Genomic DNA, 26,044 nt, shown 5'->3' with positions numbered 1-26,044 from the left:
TAACATCACTTGGAGAAGATGCACCATCTATAATATAAATCTCACCTGTCTGTTTAAATGTATGTATGTATGTATGTATGTATGTATGTATGCCTAAGACTTTCGACAGAGGCGACAGATTTTCATGAGATCAGTATCGTTTTGAAGCACGACCCTTCGGACGAGCAATATCGAAAAATTGGACAAAACATTATTTCCTTCACCCTCAACTGGGCACTTTTCTACAGGAAGAGGTCACTTTTTTCGCCAGTATTTTCGAAATTCATCCCCTCTTTTCCATTGACTCGCCTTAATTTAAACTTTCGCCACTTCCGGTTTGGCGATGGACGCAACGGCAAAGACGTCATCTGTTTTTTATTTTTTGTACGTTCTTTTCCTCCTTTGTAGTACGGGTTCGAGCTGCTTGCCTGCCTACTACCACACCCCGGGCACTCAGGCTAGTTCCTTGTAAAAGCCAGTGTGGTTAGACTATACAGAGGAAACCTTATTTGTGATGCAAATACTGTGATTTTGAATATTTAGAGTTTACTTATAAGGAAAAGGAAAGGTATCCTCACGTCAGGTTGTCCTGAAAAATCCCTATACAGAGAGACCTTAGACATTCGAGGATATTGTCTAGTAGGCATTCAAGTTCTCTCCTGTATTTGGTCTGTTGTGTTCTGTTATTTGAAATAATAAGGACCAACCTTCACAGGATGCCGATAAAGTCCCCGAGAGGATGCGAATTATGATGCTTAAACCTTTCTTTTGAGCTTCACGTCTTTTATATTTGTTTGCTGGCATTTTTTAATGGTTTTGTTGGTGTGTAAGGTAACACTAGACCCGGGCTTGTTTTATCTGTAACCCTGTCACAGGTATAGTGTTTATCTATCGCATGTGTACAAATAACACTGCAGTATCACATGCATTGTATTTGTTAGATGTTTACGATAAGGAATGCTCATCTGTATTTATTTCTCTGGCCTATAACTGAGAAACCAATCGTTTTCAGATCTATATATATATATATATATAACTCAATCCTGAAATTATATCATGGATTTTCACAACACCCTGTATTTTTTTGTACGTACGCATATGCATGCAAATAAATAAATGAATGAATATATGAATGAATAAATGAATGAATGAATGAATGAATGAATGAATATATGAATGAATGAATGAATATATAAATAAATGAATGAATAAATAAATAAATGAATAAATGAATGGATGAATGGATAAATGAATGAATAAATAAATGAATGAATGAATAAATGAATGAATAAATGAATAAATAAATAAATGAATGAATAAATAAATGAATGAATAAATGAATGAATGAATAAATAAATGAATGAATAAATAAATAAATAAATGAATGAATAAATGAATGAATAAATGAATGAATAAATAAATGAATGAATAAATGAATGAATGAATAAATAAATGAATGAATAAATAAATAAATAAATGAATCAATGAATAAATGAATGAATAAATAAATAAATGAATCAATGAATAAATGAATGAATAAATAAATAAATGAATGAATAAATAAATAAATGAATCAATGAATGAATAAATAAATAAATGAATGAATGAATAAATGAATGAATGAATAAATGAATGAATGAATAAATAAATGAATGAATAAATAAATAAATGAATGAATAAATGAATAAATAAATGAATGAATAAATGAATGAATAAATGAATGAATAAATAAATGAATAAATAAATGAATGAATAAATAAATAAATGAATGAATAAATAAATGAATGAATAAATAAATAAATGAATGAATAAATAAATGAATGAATGAATGAATAAATAAATGAATGAATAAATAAATTAATAAATATTAATTTAAAAACTGAACACATACAAATCAAGTTTGAACTCCGATGTCGGTATATGTAATAAGTATAATTATTTTTTTACAGATAGAAATTTGTAATATTTCAGACTACTGTTTTGGCCGATGTAACCGCAGACCTTCTTCAAGTGTATGGTTATCGAACTTGGTGAATGTTTGTGGCCTAGTTTAACAGATAAAGTATTAGATAAAATCAAGTTCTAAGCGAAACCAGTCTGGAGGTTGCAGGTTCGATCTTCAGTGTGGGCGATACTAAGAATATGATTGAGAATTACTTTAGACTTCTACCTGGTCTTGCCTGACTGAACAAGAGTATTCTATCTCTGTAGATTAAATAAAGGCTTTTCGTTCGAAATTCCGTGATACTTTCTGAGTTGGACAAGATACTATATATATATATATATATATAGATATATATATATATATATACATATAATATTTATATGATATTTATATTATAATATGTACATTATTATAATAATTATTTGTGACATTTAATCTATAATTTACATGCATTTATGCTTTCCATCAGGCTGTATTTTTTTTTAGTATCAAATATGAAGAAATTCATCATTTTTAGCGCACACACAATCTCTCTCTGTCTCTTTTAATATATACAGTAAAACCCCGGGATACGGTGGCCCTGGGATACGGATTTTCAGGTTGCGATGTGGAATACAATGTTTTTTCTGGGCCCTGGTTACCGTATTTTCCCCACTTTACGGTGTTATTTATAATGTTATTGGATTATAAACATGTGCATTATATACTGTGCTGTATTTTGTTACTAATTTTTAATACTGTATTCCGGGATTCTACTATATATATATATATATATATATATATATATATATATATATATTGAACATTTTAACACGCTGAAAGAAATAAACAGTAAGATTAACAAGATCTTGGAATTTGGAATATAGACATTTTTTTTTTTTGTTACAAAGGAGTCCCCACTTATCAAGGCCCGGAGGCCACTCGAGGATAAGGGTTAATGAGTGTACAGTTGTCAAAGGGAACATGTAGTAGTCACCGTTAGTAGTGGAAATTTGGTAAATTGGATTACTTAAGGGGATGGCTCATCAGAAATTTGTTTATGTTGGACTTGAAGACAGCCATATTGTAGTCCGTTGGAAAGCAGGAAAACGGAGCATGCTACGTTTTTAATCGTATTTCCAAGTTTAATTAAAGTTTTATGATATGTTCTTTTTATTCAATTGTAAGGTTAAAGTACCGAATAGGTACAAAACACCCTTCCCTCCCCATGTTAAGAATGGCTTTTTAAATAATAACGTTATTATTTCAGCATGGATCAATAAGTACATGAGTACCATTTTTTGCTTTTGTTTCTGACCAGTAGGGACTGCCAAAAGTCACCACAGAATTACCCTACCCTTTTTTTATTTTTATTTTTTTTACATGAAGGTCACCACTTATCAAGGCGCAGAAGCCAGTCGGAGATAAGGGTTATTTTGTGTACAGTAATCAATGGGATAGTGTTGCAGTATTCATTAGTGTTGGAGAATTAATAAAGTGTCATTACTTGGGGGGGGGGGGTCATCAGAAATTTGTTTATGTAGGATTTGAAGATATCCAAGTTGAAGTCAGGAGGGAAACAGGCAAGCGGTAGAGAGTTCCACAGGCGTGCAATTCTAAGAAAGAAGCTTTGTTCATGGAATCTACATTTAGGTTTAGGCACAGATAAAGAGTGGGGGAAATTTTTGATAGTGGTTTCAGATAGACGAGTGTTTTTCGTGGAAGTCAGGCCAGGGGGGGGTGAACCATAGATTGGAGCTCAGATGAGCACTTGCCATGAAAATAACGATAAATCAGAGACAAGCTCACAACATCACTTCTGTGGTAAAGAGGTTGCAGGGAAGAGAAAAGGGCATCCCCACTAGGCTATGAAGTCTATTTTGAACTCTGTCAAGGCAGGATAAGCTGTTTCTAGCAGCTCCTCCCCAGATGTGGCAACAGTATTCTATCCTTGGACATACCTGGTTTTTATACAGGTAGAGAATGGCATCAGCAGTGAGATATCTACTGGAGTGGTAGAACGATCCCACCATTTTTCCAGCAACCTTGGCAACAGATTTGATGTACATCTTCCATCTCAGATCAGGAGTAAAAGTCAGACCTAGAAGTATGTCAAAATATGGAGCTTCCCCAAGACGAGACCCATTCATTTTGATTGATGCCAGATGGGGATCAGAGCGTTGATGATGGAAAGATAGAAGCTTGGTTTTAGATGCATTAAAATTAATCAGCCATCTTTTCCCCATTATACCATGTGATCAAGATCAGAGGAGAGAAAATCATAGAGAACTTGGTCGTTTACAACCTTTAAAGTGTTGCCATAGATGGTAGTGCTGTCAGCATAAATGTCTACAAATAATCTAAGGATGTGATTTGGGAGATCATTGATGTAGATCAGGGAGAAAGTTGGGCCCAGGATGGACCCCTGAGGGACTCCAGCACTAATACTGTGAGCTTCTGATTTCTGCCCGTCAATTGCTACTCTTATGAACCTTTCAGAGAGAAATAATTCAATAATTGAAAAGACTGGAGATTTTGTGGAGTAGACCTTTATGCCATACCCTATCAAAGGCCTTTGATATGTCAAGAGCAATTGCCCTAGAAAGAAAGCCTCTGTCGAGAGATTTGCTAATCCCATGCGATATAACTGTTAGCACATCTATTGCAGATCTAGCAGAATGGAAACCATATTGCATGTCACTGAGGAACTGAGGTAGTTGACTACTTCTCTATTTAACAGATTCTAGCAACTTACTCATGATGCACAGGAGACTTATTGGTCTGTATTGAGAGAAAGAGGAGTGATCACCTGAATTTTTAAATACAGTGACATACTGATAAGGTTTTCCAGGGTGTTGGGAAGTAATTCTCCTTCAGACAACGCTTAAACAGCTTTGTTAGTATGGGAGCTAGTTCTGGTTGAAGTTTTTTCAGCACTATAATAGGAATGCCGTCAGGGCCAGATGCTTTACTGAAATTGAGGGTTTTGATTAGCTTGGCAACATCACATGCAGATATTTGTAGATTGCATAGCATGTTTTCAGACATAGGAGGAAATACGGGGGGTTGGCGGCCCTGATTGCATAGGGTACAATTAGCTGCAAAGCTATTGGAAAAAAATTTGGCTTTGTCCATTGCTGACGAAATTACTTCCAATCCGATTGATGATGGTTGGAATAGAGCACACACTTCTATTCAAGACCCTGTTTGTTATTTACAAAAATTGGTGAGAATCAACTGCTGGTCAGCTACTTTGGACTTGACAGATTGAGCCCACAACTCTCTTGCATTCTTTATTACTCTTTTGCAGTAAAAAAAAAAAAAAAGATTCCGACGCCATTCCATTTTTAAGTATACTTCTCAAATAGACATACTAATAAATGCACCGCCTAACATTGAATATAAGCAAAAGGGGTAGACAATTTCCATTTGGGAATGACTCAATGAAATTTAGCCGAGTTGTTCAAGAATTACAGATGTAAACCTAACTAAATTCTGGTAAACATAAAAAAAAATTATTTTAAAATGTCTGTTTTTCTTTCAGTTATGTATTAATTTACCCAATTGTTTTTCTTTCTACACTTGCCCCCGATCACCCCTCTTCCAAATACTATTATTAAAATTTATTATTGGAATTTATTGTAGTCAATTTGTGGTTTGTGATTCATTTGCTAAATTTTCTCAAAACAAACGTGTTCTCCAATTTTGAATTCAATGTCTTCCCACATTCCATTTGCAAAAAAAAAAAAAAAAAAAAAAAAAACTGCGAAGACCATTCCATTTTTAGTATACTTTTCAAATAGACATACTAATAAACGCACCACCTAACGCCGAATATAAGCAAAAGGGGTACACAATTTCCATTCAAATCAAGTCGAGAATGACTCAAGGAAATTTAGCCGAGTTGCTCAAGAATTACACACATTAAATTTGTCAGCTGATTTCTTTATCTCAGTTAATGAGAGGGGAACCTATCGAAATACTTTCTCCTAAACAGGCCAATTGGACTTCTATTAAGTAGAATACTCAATATTATTATCAGTTTTTTTTTTTTTTTTTTTTTATGGAGAATAGACATTGCATTGTGAATGTTTTGTCAGCAGCTCTCCGAACTCTGTCTTCTCCTAATTTGTCTCTCAGTCCTTGTTTAGAATGAGTGATTTTTCTGACAAAGGGAAAAGAAAAAGCTGCATTCTAGTATTCTGTATGCTTTTTAGGAGCATATCTGAGAAAATTAACCATTTCCTGCCTGCTCATCCTTCGGCAAACATTCATGTCTGTGGAGACTAAAATGTTCACAATGTGGAATGGTTAGCCCACTCAAATAAGACAAATGATGAGGGGAGGTTCTGTCACAATTTCTCCACTGCGTTTGACCTTACTCAGATTGTTTACAAACCCACCCATGTGCCTGACACTGATGGTCAGTATGCAAGTCTCCTGGACCTTTTCCTCACAACTTACTCTGAGCTGTGCTCATTTTCCATTCTGTTTCCACTGGGATCTTCCGACCACTCGGTTGTCTCTGTTAAGGTAAAAACAAAATGTAATAAGTCCTTCGACATACCTCTCTACCATAAAGTATATCCATACTCTATGGCTGACTGGGATAACATTCGTACATTTATATCAAATCTACCTTGTCATTCCATGTTTAAAAAGAATGTGTCCTCCATAATATCAAACTTGATGGAATGGTTAATTGGAGGTATAGACCGCTTCATACCCTCCAAAAAATTCCAGCAAAAACTTAACAGCCAGCTATGGTTCTCACTAGAATGTGCTGCTGCCATTGCGCACAGAAATCACTATTTCCATTGCTTCCAGCATAATAGATATACTGAGACTAAAGCCGCCTTCAAGACTGTCAGCAACCACTGTAAAAAGACTTTTTGTCATATATTTGTATATGCTCTTTAGTTATGTTTAATATACATCGAGCCTCATCAATAAAAGAGTAAAAGGTGAAATATAATTGAATAAACATATTTTCCCCATAAACGTGTGTGTGTGTGTGTGTGTGTGTGTGTGTGTGTGTGTGTGTGTGTGTGTGTGTGTGTGCGTGCGCGTGCGTTCATCCATAGACGGCTGTTTTTCCATATAATGTCTCTTACGTTTTGGACTGCTTCTAACTGACTCAAAATGCATTTTCAACAAAAATGTTGACTGAGCCATCAACCATCACCACAATGAAATGATGATATCTATTCACAATTACCCGGCTACCATACTTCTAAACGCACACCATACGCAATCAAAGTGAAAATCTATAACACAGATGACTTTCCTGTTATCTTAGACAGACTTGAATGTGTCAACTGGATGGTAAAATTATGTAAGAATGTATAAACTTTCCAAGGCCACACCGTTACTGGTCATAAGCTATCTGATCACATCAATATCACAGAATTGCGAAAACTCACCGGCATGTTAAAACGTTCCAGTGTAGAGCTATGCGTTGAAGGCATAATACAAGGAAGCCGGCCGAAAAATAGACAAAATAGAACGTGCATAGACAGCACTGTGAATTGACGAACATAAATATGAAACAAGTGAATGCCTTTGCTCAAGATTTTAGGGCTTGATGGACACTCAGACATGTTAGTGTGTATTCTGCAGTTAATGGATAAACCATTTAATAATAAAACCAGGCTCCCTGACTTCTCTATTCATTTATAAATGGCTGTGTATTCAAGCAAAGTTAGAGCCAGTTATCTCCCTTGGCAGATAACTCAACTCATGATGAATGGGAAGCAAATTTATTTAGTTCAGCCCCCCCCCCGCTACATATATGCATCTCTATCTCTCCTATTATGTAAAAGTCATTTTGTGTGCGAGTTCCTTCCTGATAGGTTCCGAAACGGCTGGGCTTATCTTTTGAAAATTTCATACAAAGGTAATTCGTATGGCTGGTAATGTTCTTAGATAGGTTTTGTACAGAAATTATACCGACAAGTATCGAAAATCGAAAAAATCCGACCTTAAAAATAGTCTTTTTTTCTCTTATAGATATTAAAAAAAAAAAATTTTTTACTGGGGAATATTTTTCGTTACGCCGACCAGGGGAAATAATTTTTTGGTGTAATGTAAAATATTCCCCTGTAAAAATTCTTTTTTTTTTTTTATCTATAAGAGGAGAAAGACTATTTTTAAGATCGTCAGGCCCACGTATCACCTGATGTAATATTGTAAGCAAATACAGACAGAATTTGATGAACGACATTATCATTATTATGTTTTTATTTATTTATTTATTTTTTTTTTTTTTTTTGCGAATTAGTCCATCGGGCAAATTATTCCTCGTAATATATAATAATCAATAGAGGATTGATTCTATAATAATACACATGAAATCTGCATGAATTTAAATATCAGGTTTAAGTGTATTGTATGACCGGGCAATGTCGGGCGGCCAGCTAATTATAAAAAGATGTGACTAAATTATTTTATAAATACGTACATATACCTGAAAATTTAACTTTTGAGGTTATATGATTTCTTTTATTCATATGCCTTATGAAAGAAATCTAACAGACTAATTTTCTATTATTCAATTTCTTATGTACGCTTAATCTTCATAATTATAAAACTCTGTGGACTGTCTGAGGGTCCTTGCTTGCTTGCATCTTGTAAATTTTGATTTCAGGTTCAATTCTAGCTGATGGCACCCGAGTCATATTAATTTTTTTTTACTTTTGAAATTACAACTAAATATTGGGTACAATATAATATGTAATAATCGATCGAGAATTGACTCTATAATAATAAATACGAAATCTGCATGAATAGAAACATCATATTTAAAACCGGGCAACACCGGACGCCCCCTGCTAGTTCCAATAAAACACTTTTCATGAGGTCTCATTCAGTGTTCATCATTCTGTTTCTTAGAGGCATATTTTGTGTGGGTACTTCTTACATTATTTCTTCTTTATCGTCACATCCGGTATAAATTATATAAATACAGTAAAACCCCAGGATACGTTTTTTTTTTCAGGTTACGATGTGGAAATACGTTTTTCCGGCCCCTGGTTGCGGTATTTGCCCCCCACCTTATGATGTTATTTATAATGTTATTTGATTATATACATGTGTATTATATACTGTACTGTATTTTGTTACTAATTTTTAATATGTACTGTATAAAATTTTGTTCAGGCCACGCCATACGGCGATTTCGCCTTACGATCCCAACCCCTAGAACGGATTAATGCCATATCCCGGGGTTCTTTTGTAAATTATATATATCTGCCACATTCCCCTTTTTAAGTTTTAAAAATAGTAATTTTAATTAATTTCTTAATATTTTGATGAGGTCATTCTTGCTTGCATAATATAAATTACCTCTTTGATCTAATAATGAAATTGTATTATTTTATAAATAACAGATTTATATATTGCTATTTATTTAGATCGTATAAACTTATTCTTTTCAAATCTGTTTTGAAATAGTGGAATTCAGAAAATAATACGACTACGTTATCAGATCTAAGGGAGATAATTTATACCCCATATTATATACCGAAACTCTTAACTGACCTATACTGGAATGATATTCAAATGTTAAAATTAATTTTGATAAAATCAATATTGATTTTCTGTTCTGCTTATTGATTGAACTGAATCTAATGAAATAATTGATTTTTATCTTTTCTTTTCATGGGTGTTAAAAAGGAAGGAGGTCACCCTAACCTTTGGTTTAAAGTTTCCGTGACTTGAACTTACGTTTGCTGTCATTTAAATGCTCTTAATATCCTGTTGAAAATTTTTCAAAGTCCAGCGCTTCAGCCCTGTATGGAATTACCAAAATACGAGGTGCCTTCAATAAGTTTCCAGACTTTTTTCATATGGGCAGTATTACTGATAGTACACAACTGAAACAGATTCCTTGCCTTCCTTCAATCTCTTATGCCACTCAAAAACTGATGCTTAATTTATGCAAGATGGTTCAAAAGTAGTTTGGAGCATTCCATAGGTTTCTGTGGCATTTTTTTTCCAAGTTTAAGACAGAATTTTATTGTATATCGTTCTTCTAAAGTGTCCTCGTGTTCAGATTGCATTTTTGAAATTCACGAGCTGCAACAATAAGGCTTTAGTAGGGTGTATTCCAATTTCTGTTGTAGCTGTTTATTTGAACCGGAAATCATAAAAATTGGTCAGTCATCTCATATGATATATAGCAATAACATACTGAATTTTCAAGAGTCTATGACAATTTAAAATACCTGTATAAAAAGTCTGGAAATTTATTAAAGGCACCTCGTATGTCTAAAAACGATTTATTTTTATGTTTTTAGATAAGCATTGATTATTCATATTATTTGGATTATTTGAACTACTGTTCTCATCTTGATGGTTATTCGCACAGTGTTTCAGTTGGTGTAACCTCAGACTTTTCCCGGGTGTATCTTGTCGAACTCTGGGATCATTTTGTAAGACTCATGAATCTGCACAGAATTTCAGACGGAACCCTTCATTTAATCCACAAGGGTAGCATGTTCCCGTACAGCCAGCCATGATCGAATAGAAGTTCTAAGTAATTCACAGTTGTACTCTTAGTATCATCTACACTTAAGATTGAACCTTCAACCTCCAGAAGAGTGTCACTTAGAAGTGAATTTTACTTAATACTTTATCCATTATGCCCCGAAGAAGGTTACATCGACCAAAACGTTGTGAGAATATAACACTCAGGATTAGAACAGTAGTTCGAATAATACAAATATTACGATTTTTTTAATTAAAATTTTTATAATCCTTTTCTGTATTACATTAGTAACCTGAAGTCTATGACCTCACACTGTCCTGATCGGGGAGGGGGGGGATAAAGTGGATTCTGGACCTTGCCCAAGGCTCTCCTACAGACTAGCAGAGGGAAGGAGGCGCCAGTAGTGCTGTCTTGCTACCCTAATATGGAAGAAAACAAAAATAATTTTATTCTTGGTTTCATATTTTGTTGTATCTCTGGGTACAATGGTCAGGACAATCGCCCAGTATGGGCACTGCTCGGACAGAAAGAAACTGCAACCTATTGTCTGTACAACTGCAAAGAAAGCTATGGCAATACGTCAAACTCCTTATTTGAGAAACGGCGTGAATAGGGTTTTGCTCGGTTGGGATTACCACGATAGATAGGTGGCACTTGATCTTCATCAAACTACTCTCACACAACCAGAAAAGAATAAACCAAATAAGATAGCAACGTGGAGTTTATGAATGCTTCGAAGGAGAGCGATGGATGAGGAGTCATAGCCGTCAATGCCTGTACCAGACAGGGCACCACTTGAATTGAATAATACCTTTTCTTTTAGAAAGATTGTAATGCAACTTGACATGACAACGAGAAATATGCTATATTATTGAATTAGTTTGGAATTATTTTGGAGATGAGTAAATTGTATGATTTTTATTTAATTATTTGGACTATTATCCTTATCTTCTAGTTGTTGTTTTAACGACGTTTCGGCCAATTATTCCTCTGGCCTTCATCAGGTTAACCGCAACGGGATAGGAATGTTGAATTCTCCAGCTACATCCACAGCAAAAATAAATAAATAAATAAAAATAGAAACATGCTGTTCTTTAATATATCGGCATTTGCACTAAAGTTGGAATAAATTCTTTGAGTCATCCTCAATATTATACATTTGGAAAGATTTTCTTTTTTTCTTTTTTTTTTTTTTTTTTAAATAATGCATGTGAAAAAAAGTTTGCTTAATCGTTATGAAAATGATGAGATATTGTAGTAAGTATCAGTACCTGGATGTAAATCTCACAACAGCTAATAAGTATAATTTCCCTCAGGGACGTCCACAAGGGGGGGGGGTAGCTAAGCACCGCACCTGCCACTTTTACTCCTGTTTTAAAAGTGTCCTTTTAAGAGGAATGTGACCTGTGACCCATCGAGATGGTGTTCATTACTATATTTTTACCGTTTTTTTCGCTTGAGCACCTGCCTTGAAAAAGGTCTCCGCACGTCACTGGATTCCCTTCCATTAGATCCTATTTAAAACATATCTAAAAATGGATTTAAACGAGGGCTAATGTTTCATTTTACTTCAGTTGAAGTTCTCAGAAATCAAGGGGCTCCCTTCCTAGGGATAACACTTGATATTAATATGATAGACCCAAATATTCCATTAAAGTTCCCTTTTATCTCCCAAACAGCGAGTTAGTAAAAAAGTTGGGAACATAATTTTCTTCTTCAATTGACCATTTAAATATGTTATAGTGTATCTTTCTTGTAGTTTCTTGGTCTTAATGGATTCCAGGACAAGAATTCATCTAGTCTGGTGGAGTATCCAAGTTCGTGCTGTTACTTGAGGTAACATCACTTGAAGAAAATGCGCCATTCTTTGTAAAAGCCGGTTTGAGTTGGTCATAGCTAGGAATCTTATTTGTGCTCCGAATATTATGTTATTTTGAATATTTAGTCAGAGTTTAATTGTAGGGAAAAGTGTCTTCATACCAGATTGTTTTGACAAAACTTTATACAGAGAGACCTTAGACACTCGAGGATAGTGTCTAGTAGGCATTCAAGTTCTCTCCTGTAGGTATTCAACTATCAATGGATTTTCCGCTGATATAGGATGCTTTCTTTCTTTCTTTCTTTCTTTTTAGTTACTATTAGTAAAGCGATCAAGAAGGGACTTTTATTTTATAAAAATAAATTATTTCAAAATGTTCCATACTCACAACGTCAATTATACTGAACTTAAATGCCTACTAGACGCTATCCTCGAGTGGCCAAGGTATCTTTCTACGGGAGTTTATCAGGACAGCCTGGCATGAGGATTCTTTTCCATAGAAGTAATCCTTGACTAAATATTCAAAATCACATAGTATTCGCAGTCCAAAATAAGATCTCCTTTCTATGGCTAATCTACATTAGCTTTTACGAGGAATGGTGCACCTTTTTCAAGTGATGTTACCTCAAATAGCAACACTAGGCTGGATACTCCACCAGACTAGATTAATTCTTGTCCTGGAATCCAGTAAGACCAAGAGACCAAAACGAAAGATCTCCTACAACATATGGAAATGGTTACTTGAAATAGATAAAGAACTTTAATGGAATATTCGAATATCTATGTATCTCATATAGAGTTTAAGTGTTAGTCTCGGGTAGGGGGCCCCTTGATTTCTGAGAACTTCGACTGAAGTAAAATAAAACAATTAGGAAAATCAGGCTGTGAACAGACGAAACGGAAAGCATATAAACCCGGTGGAGAGGTCAGGCATAAAATGGCTTTATTTGTATGCTTTGATGGAAGACAGGATTACGAATTTTGTTAACGATTTCATAGATGGCATTTGCGGGGGGTGGGGGGGCAGTTATTAATGACTTATTAAAACTGTAATTATAACTTACTAGCAGGCCGCCCTGCATTGCCCGGTCGTAAAATCCGTTTAAATATGATAATTTGATTAATGCAGATTTCGTATTATTATATGATATTGGACCTAATTTATAGTAATCATTTAAAAATATTAAAAAATAAAAAAATAATAATAATAATAATAACTCGTGCGCCACCAGTGACAATCGGAACCAAAACGTTTAGCTTACAATTTACTTTTTCCTTTGACGTTAATGCCTGAACTATGAATTAAAGCATAAACCAATATCTATTACGTTACGCATGCATATTTTTAATGTCGTCGTTCGACCTTGACCTGGCAAATTCTTTTTTTTTTTTTTTTAATTTTCACAATTTTGTAGCGATTTTCCCTGGCTAAAACCCAAATAGTTTCGCATGGATTCGAATACCCTATATATTAAGTTCCATGTCTGTAGACTAAAAACTGACAGAGGAGTTTGGTAGGCAAAACTTTTTTGAAATTTTACATATAGGGTATTCAGACATGCAGCAAGCTTTTTAATCAGTTTTGGGGCAAAAATTTGGTTGCCAAGAGGTCAAAGTTGAAAGAGTTGACCTTTGCAGACTCTACCAAACGTCTCCGTTAATTTTTGGTTTAAGCACTTGAAATTTTAGATGTAGGTTATCTGGACATAAGTCAAACTTTTTAATATATATACATATGCACATAAAGTTATGAACAGTACATAGGGCCAAAACAAAAGCGGGTTGAACTGCTACGGCATAATCATGTTTGACATATCAGTTCCCTTCAGATCACCGAAGTGTAGCAACGATGAGTCTGGTCAGTATCAGATGGGTGACCACTTGAGACTTCCAGGTAGGCTTATCTCGGCATTGTTTCCAGTTGTCCTGGACTTCTCCTTGCCACTGGATTCAAGCAGTGCCAATTCAGGAGAGGTGTGGTCGGGATTTGGCAACCCTTGCCTGCAGCTGCCCCTACAGGGCATATCCTTTGTCTTTCGAGACTGAACGGAGCATCGAATGATATATTTCTGCACCATTCTCGCGTTTTAGGAAAACAGAAAAATATTTGCTGCAAAGCCAGAATTGTACTTATGGTGGCAGTAAAAAGCAAAGAAAACACAGAAAAGTCTGTATGATGGACGTATCAATTACGGAATGAAAGTGAAATATTCCAAAACTCACGTAATTTGATCAAGTACTTTTTTTTATTAAAAAAAATCAAATTTTATGACTTGTTCGATCAGAGAGAATCTGTATGCCATGTTAGAGTGAATTCAAGAGCGGACAACTCAAGGCACTGGGAAAACATCAAAGTCGTCAATGTTTACTTCTCCTTTACTAACCTCGCAAGAGCACAATGGCTGCTAAAAATACTGTTTGTTTAAAATTGTAAAATTTTATTACATTTTTTAAATAAAAAAAAACTACTTGATCAATTTTTGTGAGTTTTGGAATATACCATCATTCCGTGATAAGTAAGTACAAAATAAAGTTCTTTTTTGATTGTTTACTTATCGCGATAAGTGCAATTCTGGACTTGCACCAATTTTTTTTTTTTTTTTTTTTTTTATATAAGATAAATTCTGTGCATTTTCTTTTAGGGTGGTGTCTACTCTTTTGGGCGATTACGTGTGGTTTTACGAGCTTAACAATCAGACTTAGTTTAAAGAAGAAGAAAAAAAAAACAGTTAACAAGCCTAAAAGTTAGAATTACCCGGAAATGGAGATCATTTTACATTTAAATTTCTATACGAAAGTAATCTTGTACTATAAATTCTAAAATAATTGTTTCTTTTTTTTTTTTTTTTTTTCCTTATTTACATCAAGTCTCTCAGACAATTCACTCGTAATCGCTTAAAAAATAGAATATCATTGGGGGTGGGTAGTTAAGTGTGTTAATTTACAAATTTATCCTTCTTTCTTAAAATGCCAAAAGATAGTTTCTTATTTTTTATGTATTAGTAATAAATAATATTGATTAGAATAACAAATGACTTCCTTTGTCTCGATGTATGTTTGAGGGTTTGTTTTTTTTTTAAATCGATTCCGTTACCAATTTACTTTCTGAAAAGTCAAGACAACTTTATTAAAACTGCAATCAATAAATGGCAAATAAAAGCCTCACTTTCAAATCCCTACTCGCCCTATTTCATCCTGTTCCCCTTTAACCTATCCTCCTTACTGTTCTAACCTCTTACACCCCGTCCCATCTCTTCATCTTTCTTTTCTTTCTCTTTTTTTTTCTTTTGTTATAGTTCTTCTTCTTCTTCTTCTTCTTCTTTGACGTTTGAGTTCTTTTTCTTTTTTTTCAATGATTTTCAGAATGGAATCGATATTGTTTTTTTGCTTTTTTAAAATGTTTTAGCTAAACCTTTTTAAATACGTTTGTATTGGAACACTATTAAAAGCAACCAACAATGGCTGTGTAACGCTGTCCGGGAGGCAACACGTTGTAGCCTCAGTCGCAAATAGAAAAAGAATAGAAAAGAACTTCAACTTAATTCATATTTAATAATTCATCCATGCCCCTAACGTGATCTCGAACGTAATTCCCGTGATTTCCTTTTTAAAGTCTTTATTGTTTCCTACCAGTGAGGTCATTCCACATCCGCACATCCGCGCTATGTTACAGCTGCGTAGAATATTAACTATATATTTAAACATGAACATAAGTCGGTCCTTCGCCTGAAAGTTTTTTTTAAAAGATTTTTAAGCGGTCTTAAATTTTGGATTAGCAGTGTCTATACAAGTAATAAGTAAACACACACACACACACACACACACATATATATATATATATATATATATATATATATATATATAGAGAGAGAGAGAGAGAGAGAGAGATAATGACGGTCTAGAAGTGTAAGCCATTTTGAGTTTCAGAACAGTTTCAGATGGTTCGCTGTTACACACAAGTCCTGGGAGGTGACTTGTTTGTAGTAGACAGTTCCACAGAACAAAATATTCTTACCGTGTCGAAACCCGGGAAAAGAACATGTGAAATTGCTCCAGAAAAGGTTTAATATTTATGAAGCAATTCTGGTTTCTGATTGGTTGGTAGCAAAACGTGAATTAATTTGATTCGTCAGTTCTTAGCAGCATCGTTTATAAATAGAATCGTCCGACTGTGTGGGATCATACCCCATTACTCCTCCTGGATGATGGGATGTCTCCTAGCGGCTTCGGCTGCATGGAGACAGGGTAGTACATGTCAAGGATTCGTCACTTGACACTCAGCCCAACAGGTGAGGGGCCGGGAACCGGCCCAGCACCTGTTGGACTGAGGTACACTGCCTGGGTAATACCTAGGAGGTCCACCCTCCCAGGCCTTGCCACCGGGCTTTCCGGTGGGGCAAGTTTATTGCTTGCTGCCTGAGGCGCCCCGACCGGGGAATGCCGACGGGGTTACTCAGGCAATTTTTAAAATTGCAGGAGTGCCCCTCCTTTAGGGGAGCCTGCGGGTATCCCACTTTCCAGGCCTTGTGCCAAATATTGTCGATGTGGGCGGCAATTAAATACATACCCCATTACACCTCTGATGTGATGGGATGTGTCTCCTCGCGGCCTCGGCTGCAGGGAGACAGGGTAGTACCAGTCAAGGATTCGTCACTTGACACTCAGCCCAACAGGTGAGGGGCCGGGAACCGGCCCAGCACCTGTTGGACTGAGGTACACCGCCTGGGTAATACCTAGGAGGTCCACCCTCCCAGGCCATGCCACCGGGCTTTCCGGTGAGGCAAGTTTATTGCTTGCTGCCTGAGGCGCCCCGACCGGGGAATGCCGACGGGGTTACTCAGGCAATTTTTTAAATTGCAGGAGTGCCCCTCCTTTAGGGGAGCCTGCGGGTATCCCACTTTCTAGGCCTTGTGCCAAATATTGCCGATGTGGGCGGCAATTAAATATATACCCCATTATCACTCCAAAATATTGCAACAGACGGTATGAGTCTCTAAGAAAGCAACCAACTCCTGTTGTGGATTTGCGTCAGAAGCAGAACCGATCAACATTCATCGGCACTTGTTAAACTTTACAAAGCCGATGTGGTGAATGTCAGCACAGTTAGTAGATAGGTTCGTCGATTTCAGAGTGGCAACAGAGATGTAAGTTACAAAGCACTCTCCAGACTTTTTGATTGAGGCATCATTGCTGGCAGAAGTGCATTGAGAATGGTGGTGACTATGTAGAAAAATAAATTCTAGAGCATAAAAAGGTCGCTTGTTTTAATGGTACCACTCCCGTCTTCATAGCTATTCAACTTTTTAGTTTTTGAGTTAAAAATAGAAGGCCTAACTTTTGGAACGACTCTCGTAATTACTCATTTCAAAAGTGTGAGTTTTTTTCTATTTAATAGATAATAAATTGATTTTAACGCCAATATGTTCAGTATATCATAATCTTTAAAAAAAATACAAATTTTTCAGAAAGGTGATATAGTTGCGTATATAACGATATATTTTGGTTGACGCTTGTGTTAGCATAGGTAATAACTTTATTCAATAAATTCTTGCTTGAATTAAGCAATATACAATAGATTATTCTCTCATGAACGAAGAGCCAATCAGAACCCAGAGAATGGGCTTGCCTATTCAAGCATAACAGAATATCTCAGCCTTCTTATAAACCAACTTCCATACGCTTCTAGGGCCTGGATATGATTTTAAACTATATCCGATAGTGAGGCCCCAGCTTGCGGGCTTTGAGGAGTGTGGAGCCACCCTTTAATTGCCATTGCTCCCAGGTCCACTCTGACCCGGAGTGGTAGTGCGTGTTAGGGTCCCAACTATGGGTAAATAGAAACCGACTTGAAAAAAAAAAATCTATAAAATTTTTTTTCTTCGAAATCACTGGCGCCATTAAATAACCTGAAAAGAGTTGATATGCCGTAAAACAAAAACAACCAATCCATAGGCTTCTATTTTAGTTTATTTAATTTGAACTCAACTGGCCAGATATCTGTTCATGCACTATTAAAGTTTATACATGTGTGGAAAAGCTCTCGTGGGTCTGGTCCGTTTACAGACCATCTGATTGATTTGGGTTGAGCAGTATCCATCCAAAGCCCAAGATCGAACCAATACCAAACGAGTCGATAATCGATAGTCTGCTCCAATTACACCCCCCCACACACACACACACGCGCATATTATTCCTCTCGTCCCCCCCCCTCTTTATTTACCAGATTGCTTGACGGACTTTTGGCGGATAAAACCGATTCTTCTGTTTAGCTCTATATTTCGCAGCAGACAAGCGTGCATATCTGGGAATTGTGGGAGTGGGTGTTAGTGAAGAGTTAATCCGTCACTCTTCTCCTAGCGCCAGTTATTCGGAATCGGAGTTGTTGGTTCCGTTTTTAAAATAGCTGAATTCTTCCTTCAAAAGGAAATAACGCTATTCTTGGTCTGCGTTCGTGAAGTGTTTCCCTTTCACTTCGGTTTGAAAACTCGTTATGATCTTTCGTCTTTTTTTTTTATTATTATTTAGAGCACCCTCGCCCCCTCTGCAATTTTTCAGGCTCCCACTTACACACTTATCTTTATATATCCTGTCCTCTATCCCCCCCCCCCGAGGGATCACTTGCCTTTATGTTTACCTCCTCACCGTTCATCGTCAATTTAATTAGCATCTTTTGCATCGGACTTATTTAGATAATATCCGCTACCCCCCCTTCCATTTCACAACCTCATCCTCATCCTATCTTCCCACTCTTCATGTCTCGACATCCCATTTTTTTTTTTTTTTCACTTTCTCTCTCTCTCTCTCTCTCGTCGATCTCTCTTAACTATTTATTGCAATCTCCCCTCTCTCTCTCTCTCTCTCTCTCTCTCTCTCTATATATATATATATATATATATATATAGATATATATATATATATAGATATATCTATCTTTATATATATATATATATATATATATATATATATATATATATATATTGTAATAAATATACAAGTAATCTTTTAGCAAACAAACCTATCCAGATAGTAAAAGCTCTACACAGTTAAGTGGAGCAATATAAGAAATGACTTCTGATATATGTATATCATCCACAGAAAGACTGTTTCCATATATCATAGCTCTTCAGTGTGGCTAGACCAGCACCCATCTCAAGCCCAAGATCGAACCAACACCCATCGAGTCGATAATCTGCTCCTAGTACCATATATATATATATATATATATATATATATATATATATATATATATATATATAGTCTGGTGCTCTCTTTTCTTTACCTTATTCTCAATTCCTCTCTCCCATTCTATTTCATTCTCTCTCTCTCTCTCTCTCTCTCTCTCTCTCTGATGACTACTTAAAGAAAAAGTAATTACTCTGCACTAAGAAAAACCGCCATGCATTGCGTGCCTGTGAGGCGCCGTTGCTAAAAAGAAACTCATCCAAGATACGAGTAAAACGTTTCGATAAAAATACGTTTGCAAATTATTTGCACTTTATGCACCAGTTCAGTCGTTCAGTGGTGTGTGAGACGCTATAAGAACGAGCACCTTTGAGTCTAGGTAAGCACGAGTTTCACATGCACATCAGAAGTTATACTGGAGATTTAGAGATAAGGAAAGCTCTGTAAACTGGCTCAGAAGAGGATCATTTCACTATGATCAGGAGAGGATGATAATGGCTGCCCAAGATCAAGGATTGATCATCAATTCTTTTAAGAACATGGGTGCTCTGAATACATCAACATCAATAAAAAAGAGCCAGCAGAACAACCATCACGAAACTGGCCAAACATTTTGAAAAAAAAAAAACCGTCTTACACATTTAACAGAAACACAAAGCCTGCTATGGAAATAACATAAACGAGGTGTCAAAAATACACCAATACTTTCCATTGCAAAAAAAAAAAAAAAAAAAAAAAAAAAATGGAAGAATAAGCCAACCAATAGCATGCCAAGTATTTTCTGGGTGATCAGGAATATAGCGTTAAGAAAGGTTCTGTAGACTGGCTAAAAAGAGAATCGCTCTACTATTATCAAGAGAGGATGATAATGGCTGCCCAAGATCAAGGATTGCTGATCAATCCTTTTAAGAAAATGAGTGCTCTCACTAAAGATATGCAGATTCTGCCACACAGAAGTAGAGTGTGATCTAGTTGTAAGGTGGTGGACGGCTACTATAGGATACGACACAATGGAGTGTGTAAATATTTTCCACTGGACGATCTGTAAAAGTTGAATATTGAATGCAGCAGCATGTCCTGAGAACGTATACCAAAAAGAAATGTTGGAAACAAGCCATACACCATCCACTATGGATATGCAATCCCTACAGCTAAATATCTAGAAAGCGGACAACTTGATATGAGACAAGAGCGAAAAAGTAGCAACCCTAGTTGAAGTCAGTGTTCCTAATGATATGACGAGATCCCTGGCGACACCAGATGATCTTGCTTTTCAAATAGAGGATGGGAGAGGATGAGGTATGGGGGGACATACTGACACTTGGTCAAGGAAAACCAGATGTTTATGAGAGAAGAAATAGGAATATTTTGATGGGAAAGAAATAAATAAATAAATATGATAATGAGATTCTCGAGTTGGCAGAAAAAGCAATACAGGGTCGCCAGCCGAAAATGTTTGACCATTCACTCATGGAGATAAATAGTTGTCGTTTATCACATCAGGGCCGGGGTGGGGTCTTTAAGAGAAAGACAAACGAGAATTTGTTCCGATATAATGGCTGTTAAAAATCTGTTAACAACGAAGAGGTTGTTTTTAAACCCCTGTTGAGTGACATGGTCGACCTGAAGGTGACTAATTACATGATAAGTAACACCTCAGTGCAATGAGGGTTAAAAAATGGTATAGATAAAAGCCGAGAGAAGGAGTAGAAATTAGGGAAACAGAGAGAGAGAGGGAGAGGAAAAAGGAAAAGGGAGTACAAATTGATACGATAAAAGAAGAGAGGAAAGGAAAGAAAGAAAGAATAACCCAATAAAGGTGGAAGGAGGAACGACTGATTTGATAAAACCAAGACACTTGGCTAATTGGTGTCTTTTTTCGCTGATCCCTTCCCCTGGACTGACGGTAGATGAAGAACAGAAAGCTTGGTAAAGGAAACAAAACTGCCAGCCCCCTAAGTTGCATGACTAGGAAGTGTGTAACTATTATATTGTAAAGTCAAAGACAATAATCAATTCTGTGTTAACCAATTAAGTTTTGACTTTCTTTTCTTTGATTGGAACGCTGTTGTGAATGCAATATATTTCTCCGATAGCCCAGATGACAGTTGGAAGCTGATTTGAAAGCAGAACTGGAAGGAGACTGACGATGACCCGAAGACGAATTCGACCACTAGACGAAACCACGGGTAACGCCACAGGTATCGGCTACAGGTGCATTTCAATCACGAGCCTATGCACCTGAGCTGAGCTGCACTGGAGGGGTTACAATGATGGTAGATTAAACTGAGTTGAGACAGAAAAGATAACAGAATACTAACATCTTATGTACAGTATTAAAAGAAAAATCTGGAATCTTAAGAAGCTCTCCATTATTCCAGTGGTTGTAGGAGCGACCAGTCTAATGAAAAATAATTTCAAAAACTACCTAACAAATATACTCAGTGAACCAAGTGCAAGAAAGATACAAACAATTGCACTTAAAATAACGGCTAGAATATTTCAGAAGTAACCCCATTTGCATATTACATTAAAGAAAATCTATTTTAATAATTAGCCCATGTTATTACTTGTTTGTTGTAATAGAATTGTTTTCATTGTTCTATTTACAAGCTTCATTTAAAGCTGATTTATTTAATTTATTTGCAATTATCATTAGCCGACACCAGTTGTTTGAAAAAAAAAAAAATCAAGAAGTAAGTTTATTTAAGTTGTGAGAGTTATTTCCAGTTTAGTTTTCATAGACGAAAATGGATGTGTTTTATGCTTCCATAAATCCAATGTGATTCACTTTCAGGAAAATCGTAAGAAGTTAGGACATTCGGTGTATCTTAAACTGTATGCAATTAAACCTTCTGTCTGCCAAAATTTCTCGACCTGGCAACGCCGGGTGTATATAACGAGTATTTAATAAATTGTGAAAATTTCATTACATTAGAACATTTTGTTGCTTTAGACGACATAATTGACGCATTGATGCCAAATAATTGGAGCATAGCGGATAATATTTACTAACCCCTTATACCCCACCCCCATTCCCTCAATGGGTATATAACAAAAATGTTACTCTTGGTACATTTCCAATCCAGTATTAACGCTTTGGGTTGGAGATTAAACCAAGAAATAGGACGGTTAACCAGGAAGCAGCGGAAACAAGAATAGATGTGATTTACTGTAATTCAATACCCAAACGCATGAATCGTATTTCAATATGAAAATAAAATGTTAATTCATTCTTTCATCTCAAAACATTTTGTCTACAATACGACTTTTTGTATTAAGCTTGCATATTTCCTACTTCCGGCAGCTGCGCCTTGTTTACATCCCTTCCGCCACTTCATTACGTGCCACGACCACAGTTTGAAGTTTTAGATTTGTCCTTGCAGCTATATGAGTGGCTTTGTCCGTCAGTTTCCAATGTATCTCACTCGTGCTTACATTTGAAATCGCATTTTCGTCTGTCATAGATTTGAAATACCATTTTTGTCAGTCTGTCATGCTTAGGTTTAAAATAGCGTGCATATAAATCTGTCAAATGTAGGTTTAAAATGTTATTTTTGTTGTCGGTTTAAAATAAGAATTTTCGTTTATCTTCCACTCGTAAGTTTAAAATAACATTTTATCAGTTTGTCAAGTTTAGATTTTAAATATTTTCTTTAGTCTGTCATGTATAATTAAGTTTGGAATATCATTTTCGTTGGTACGCCATGCTTAAATTTGAAATATCGTTTTCGTTGGTATGCCATGCTTAAGTGTGAAATATGATTTTCATTGACATGTCATGCTTAAGTGTGAATATGATTTCTATTGATATGTCATGCTTAAGTGTGAAATATGATTTTCATTGATATGTCATGCTTAAGTTTCAAATATGATTTTCGTTGGTATGTCATGCTTAAGTGTGAAATATGATTTTCATTGATATGTCATGCTTAAGTGTGAAATATGATTTTCATTGATATGTCATGCTTAAGTGTGAAATATGATTTTCATTGATATGTCATGCTTAAGTGTGAAATATGATTTTCATTGATATGTCATGCTTAAGTGTGAAATATGATTTTCATTGATATGTCATGCTTAAGTGTGAAATATGATTTTCATTGATATGTCATGCTTAAGTTTCAAATATGATTTTCGGTGGTACACCATGCTTAGGTTTGAAACCTCATGAAAGAGTATTTTTGATGTTTTTTTTACGTTTACTTTTTTAAGTTCTGTTACTTTCTGGAGCAGTAGAATGAGCCAACTTTTTTTTTCTGCAACCATAGCAACAGATTTGATCTAAGTCTTCTATTTCAGGCTTGGAATGAAAGTCAATCCTAAAAGATTAACAAAGTAGGCTTATTGTGGCAATAGCCCTGATTATGTCTCTAAAGAATCGGTTGGATTGACTCAAGCGTTTTGTAAGTTAAAGGATGATACCTTCTCAAATAAAATGTGACCCATTGAATCGTTAATGAAATTCACACCCTTTTCTGCAATCCAACCATGAACGTTTGAGCATACCTGACTTGTCGACCAAGTTTCAATTATGAATGCCCAACAGTCTTTGTTTAATCATCGTTCAATGATATGCACACATGTCTAAAACATGCAAAATTGTTAATAACACTGACGCACTCCTTCACTTGGATCTTCCTTCATTTTGACTGTGATGGTCATCTGAAGTACAAGAATAGTCTGGGTCAAAGTTCTAATAGGCATTATCTTTGAGATAACTCCACAGACAAAACATTTGGGGAGATTATGGTTCAGTAAGTATGAAGCCTATTCAGGATCACACCTACTACTGATGAGATGATCGCTAAAGTGTCTCTGCATATCATTCAAGTAGTAAAATGGTTAAATGCACAAATCGAATGTATTTTATAAAATTTTGTACCTTTCAAAATTTTTTCAATTTTTTATTATTATTATTATTTATTTATTTATTTATTTATTTTCAGAAACTGTCCACTACCACCCTGCCCCAGACATTGGAGCTCCCGATCTCAGACAAGAGACTGATGGTAAGTGCACGGTCCCCTATATGTTTTTTTTGTTTCACTTTTAGATGCATTCTCGTACTCGCTTTTATTAATTGCATGCTCGACCTATACTGCGTCCGTTTTCAACCACCAATGTGCAAACCAGTGCAGCATACCTGTAGTAATACTGAACATAATTATTTTCATGGTTACTGGCTGAAATATATTTTTAGATTCTTATCATCTTTTTCGGCTAGGGATTTTTATCCTGGGCCCCCAAAATCAACAGAGATTAGACCATTCCTGTAATGATCCAGTGCCTGTTGATTTTGCGGTGGGAGTTAAGTTCTGCACAGTTTTAGGAGGTCCACCTTCCCAGTCCTTGCCTTCTTTCTTTGAGCTAATCGCCTGAGGCGCGCTCACTGGGGAATACCGACGGGACTGCCCAGACACTTCTTGCAGGTCAGAGTGCCCTTCCCCTGGGTCGCTGACTTCTCAATCACACTTTCCGATCCTGGTGTCACAGTTCTTGCGGTGGGAGAGAAGTAAATACCTTGTTCACATGAGTAGATTTGTTAATAATTATCGCGATATTGAACGTTTCGAAATTAACTTCATGTCAAAGAATTTTTCATTCGAAATTAAAGTTGGGAATTTTGCTAACGTATTTAAGGAAGTGACGTCACAGGAAGTTGATGTAGTGCAATAAAGTAGAAAAGCATTAAATTAAACTTTTTGGGTTTTCTACAATAAGTTGCTTTGAAATAATCCCTGGGGGCATTTTTTTTTTTTTTAAGATTTCTTCTAAAGAATGACTTTAAACAGATAAATAAATATAACATGGCCATAATGCATGAGTCACAATGTAACAAGAGACCTTCATTTTTTTTTTTTAAATAACGGCAAAGACAATCTAAAAAAGGATACACATTAAGCAGCTTTTTTTTTTTTTTTTTTTTACAAAGAAGTCACCACTTATCAAGGCCATTCGAGGATAAGGGTTAATGAGTGTACGGTAGTCAATGGGACAATCTCGTCGAAATTGTTAGTCGTGGAAATTTTGTAAATTGGATTACTTAAGGGGACGGCTCATCAAGAATTTGTTCACATTGGACTTGAAGACGATCATATTGTAGTCAGCTTGAAAGCAGGGAAATGAAAGAGAGTTCTACAGGTGTGCAGTTCTAAGAAAGAAACTTTGTTCATGGAATCTTATGTTTAGGTTTAGGCACGGATAAAGAGTGGGGGAAATTATTGATAGTGGTTTCAGCTAGACAAGTGTTTTTCATGAAAGTCAGGACAGGGAGGACCATAGATTGGAGCTCAGACGAGCACTTGCCATGAAAATAACGATAAAGCAAAGACAAGTTCGCGACGTCTCTTCTGTGAGAAAGAGGTGGCATGAAAGAGAAAAGGGCATCCCCCACTATACTACGAAATCTATTTTGAACTCAGTCAAGGCAGGACAACGTCTTTCTAGCAGCTCCTACCCAGATGTAGCAACAGTACTCCATCCTTCAACGTATTTGGTTCTTATACAGGTAGAGAATTGCATCAGCAATGAGATATCTACTGAAATGGTAGAATGATCCTACCATTTTTCTAGCGACTTTGGCAACAGATTTGATGTACATGTTCAATTTCAGATCAGGAGTAAAGGTCAGATCCATTAGCTTGTCAAA

The 26,044-nt window shown here is 35.8% G+C and overlaps 1 protein-coding gene across 6 annotated transcripts in view; it reads left to right on the top strand.

Moving 5' to 3' along the window:
- The window catches only part of LOC145293376 (glutamate receptor-interacting protein 2-like), a 535,093-nt gene that overhangs the window by 330,848 nt on the left and 178,201 nt on the right, over positions 1 to 26,044 (top strand). For all 6 annotated transcript variants that reach the window (XM_080140017.1, XM_080140018.1, XM_080140016.1 and 3 more), the window contains exon 2: positions 24,342 to 24,404. In XM_080140017.1, coding sequence (XP_079996143.1) covers positions 24,342 to 24,404 — 63 coding nt within the window. The remainder of the gene's footprint in view (positions 1 to 24,341; positions 24,405 to 26,044) is intronic.

Source organism: Euprymna scolopes, chromosome 2 (genome assembly GCF_053919585.1).
Source record: "Euprymna scolopes isolate OS-2025 chromosome 2, ASM5391958v1, whole genome shotgun sequence".
In the NCBI taxonomy this organism is placed as follows: Eukaryota; Metazoa; Mollusca; class Cephalopoda; order Sepiida; family Sepiolidae; genus Euprymna; species Euprymna scolopes.
The sequence above is the reverse complement of the archived record's forward strand: the minus strand, read 5'-3'. Positions and strand labels throughout refer to the sequence as shown.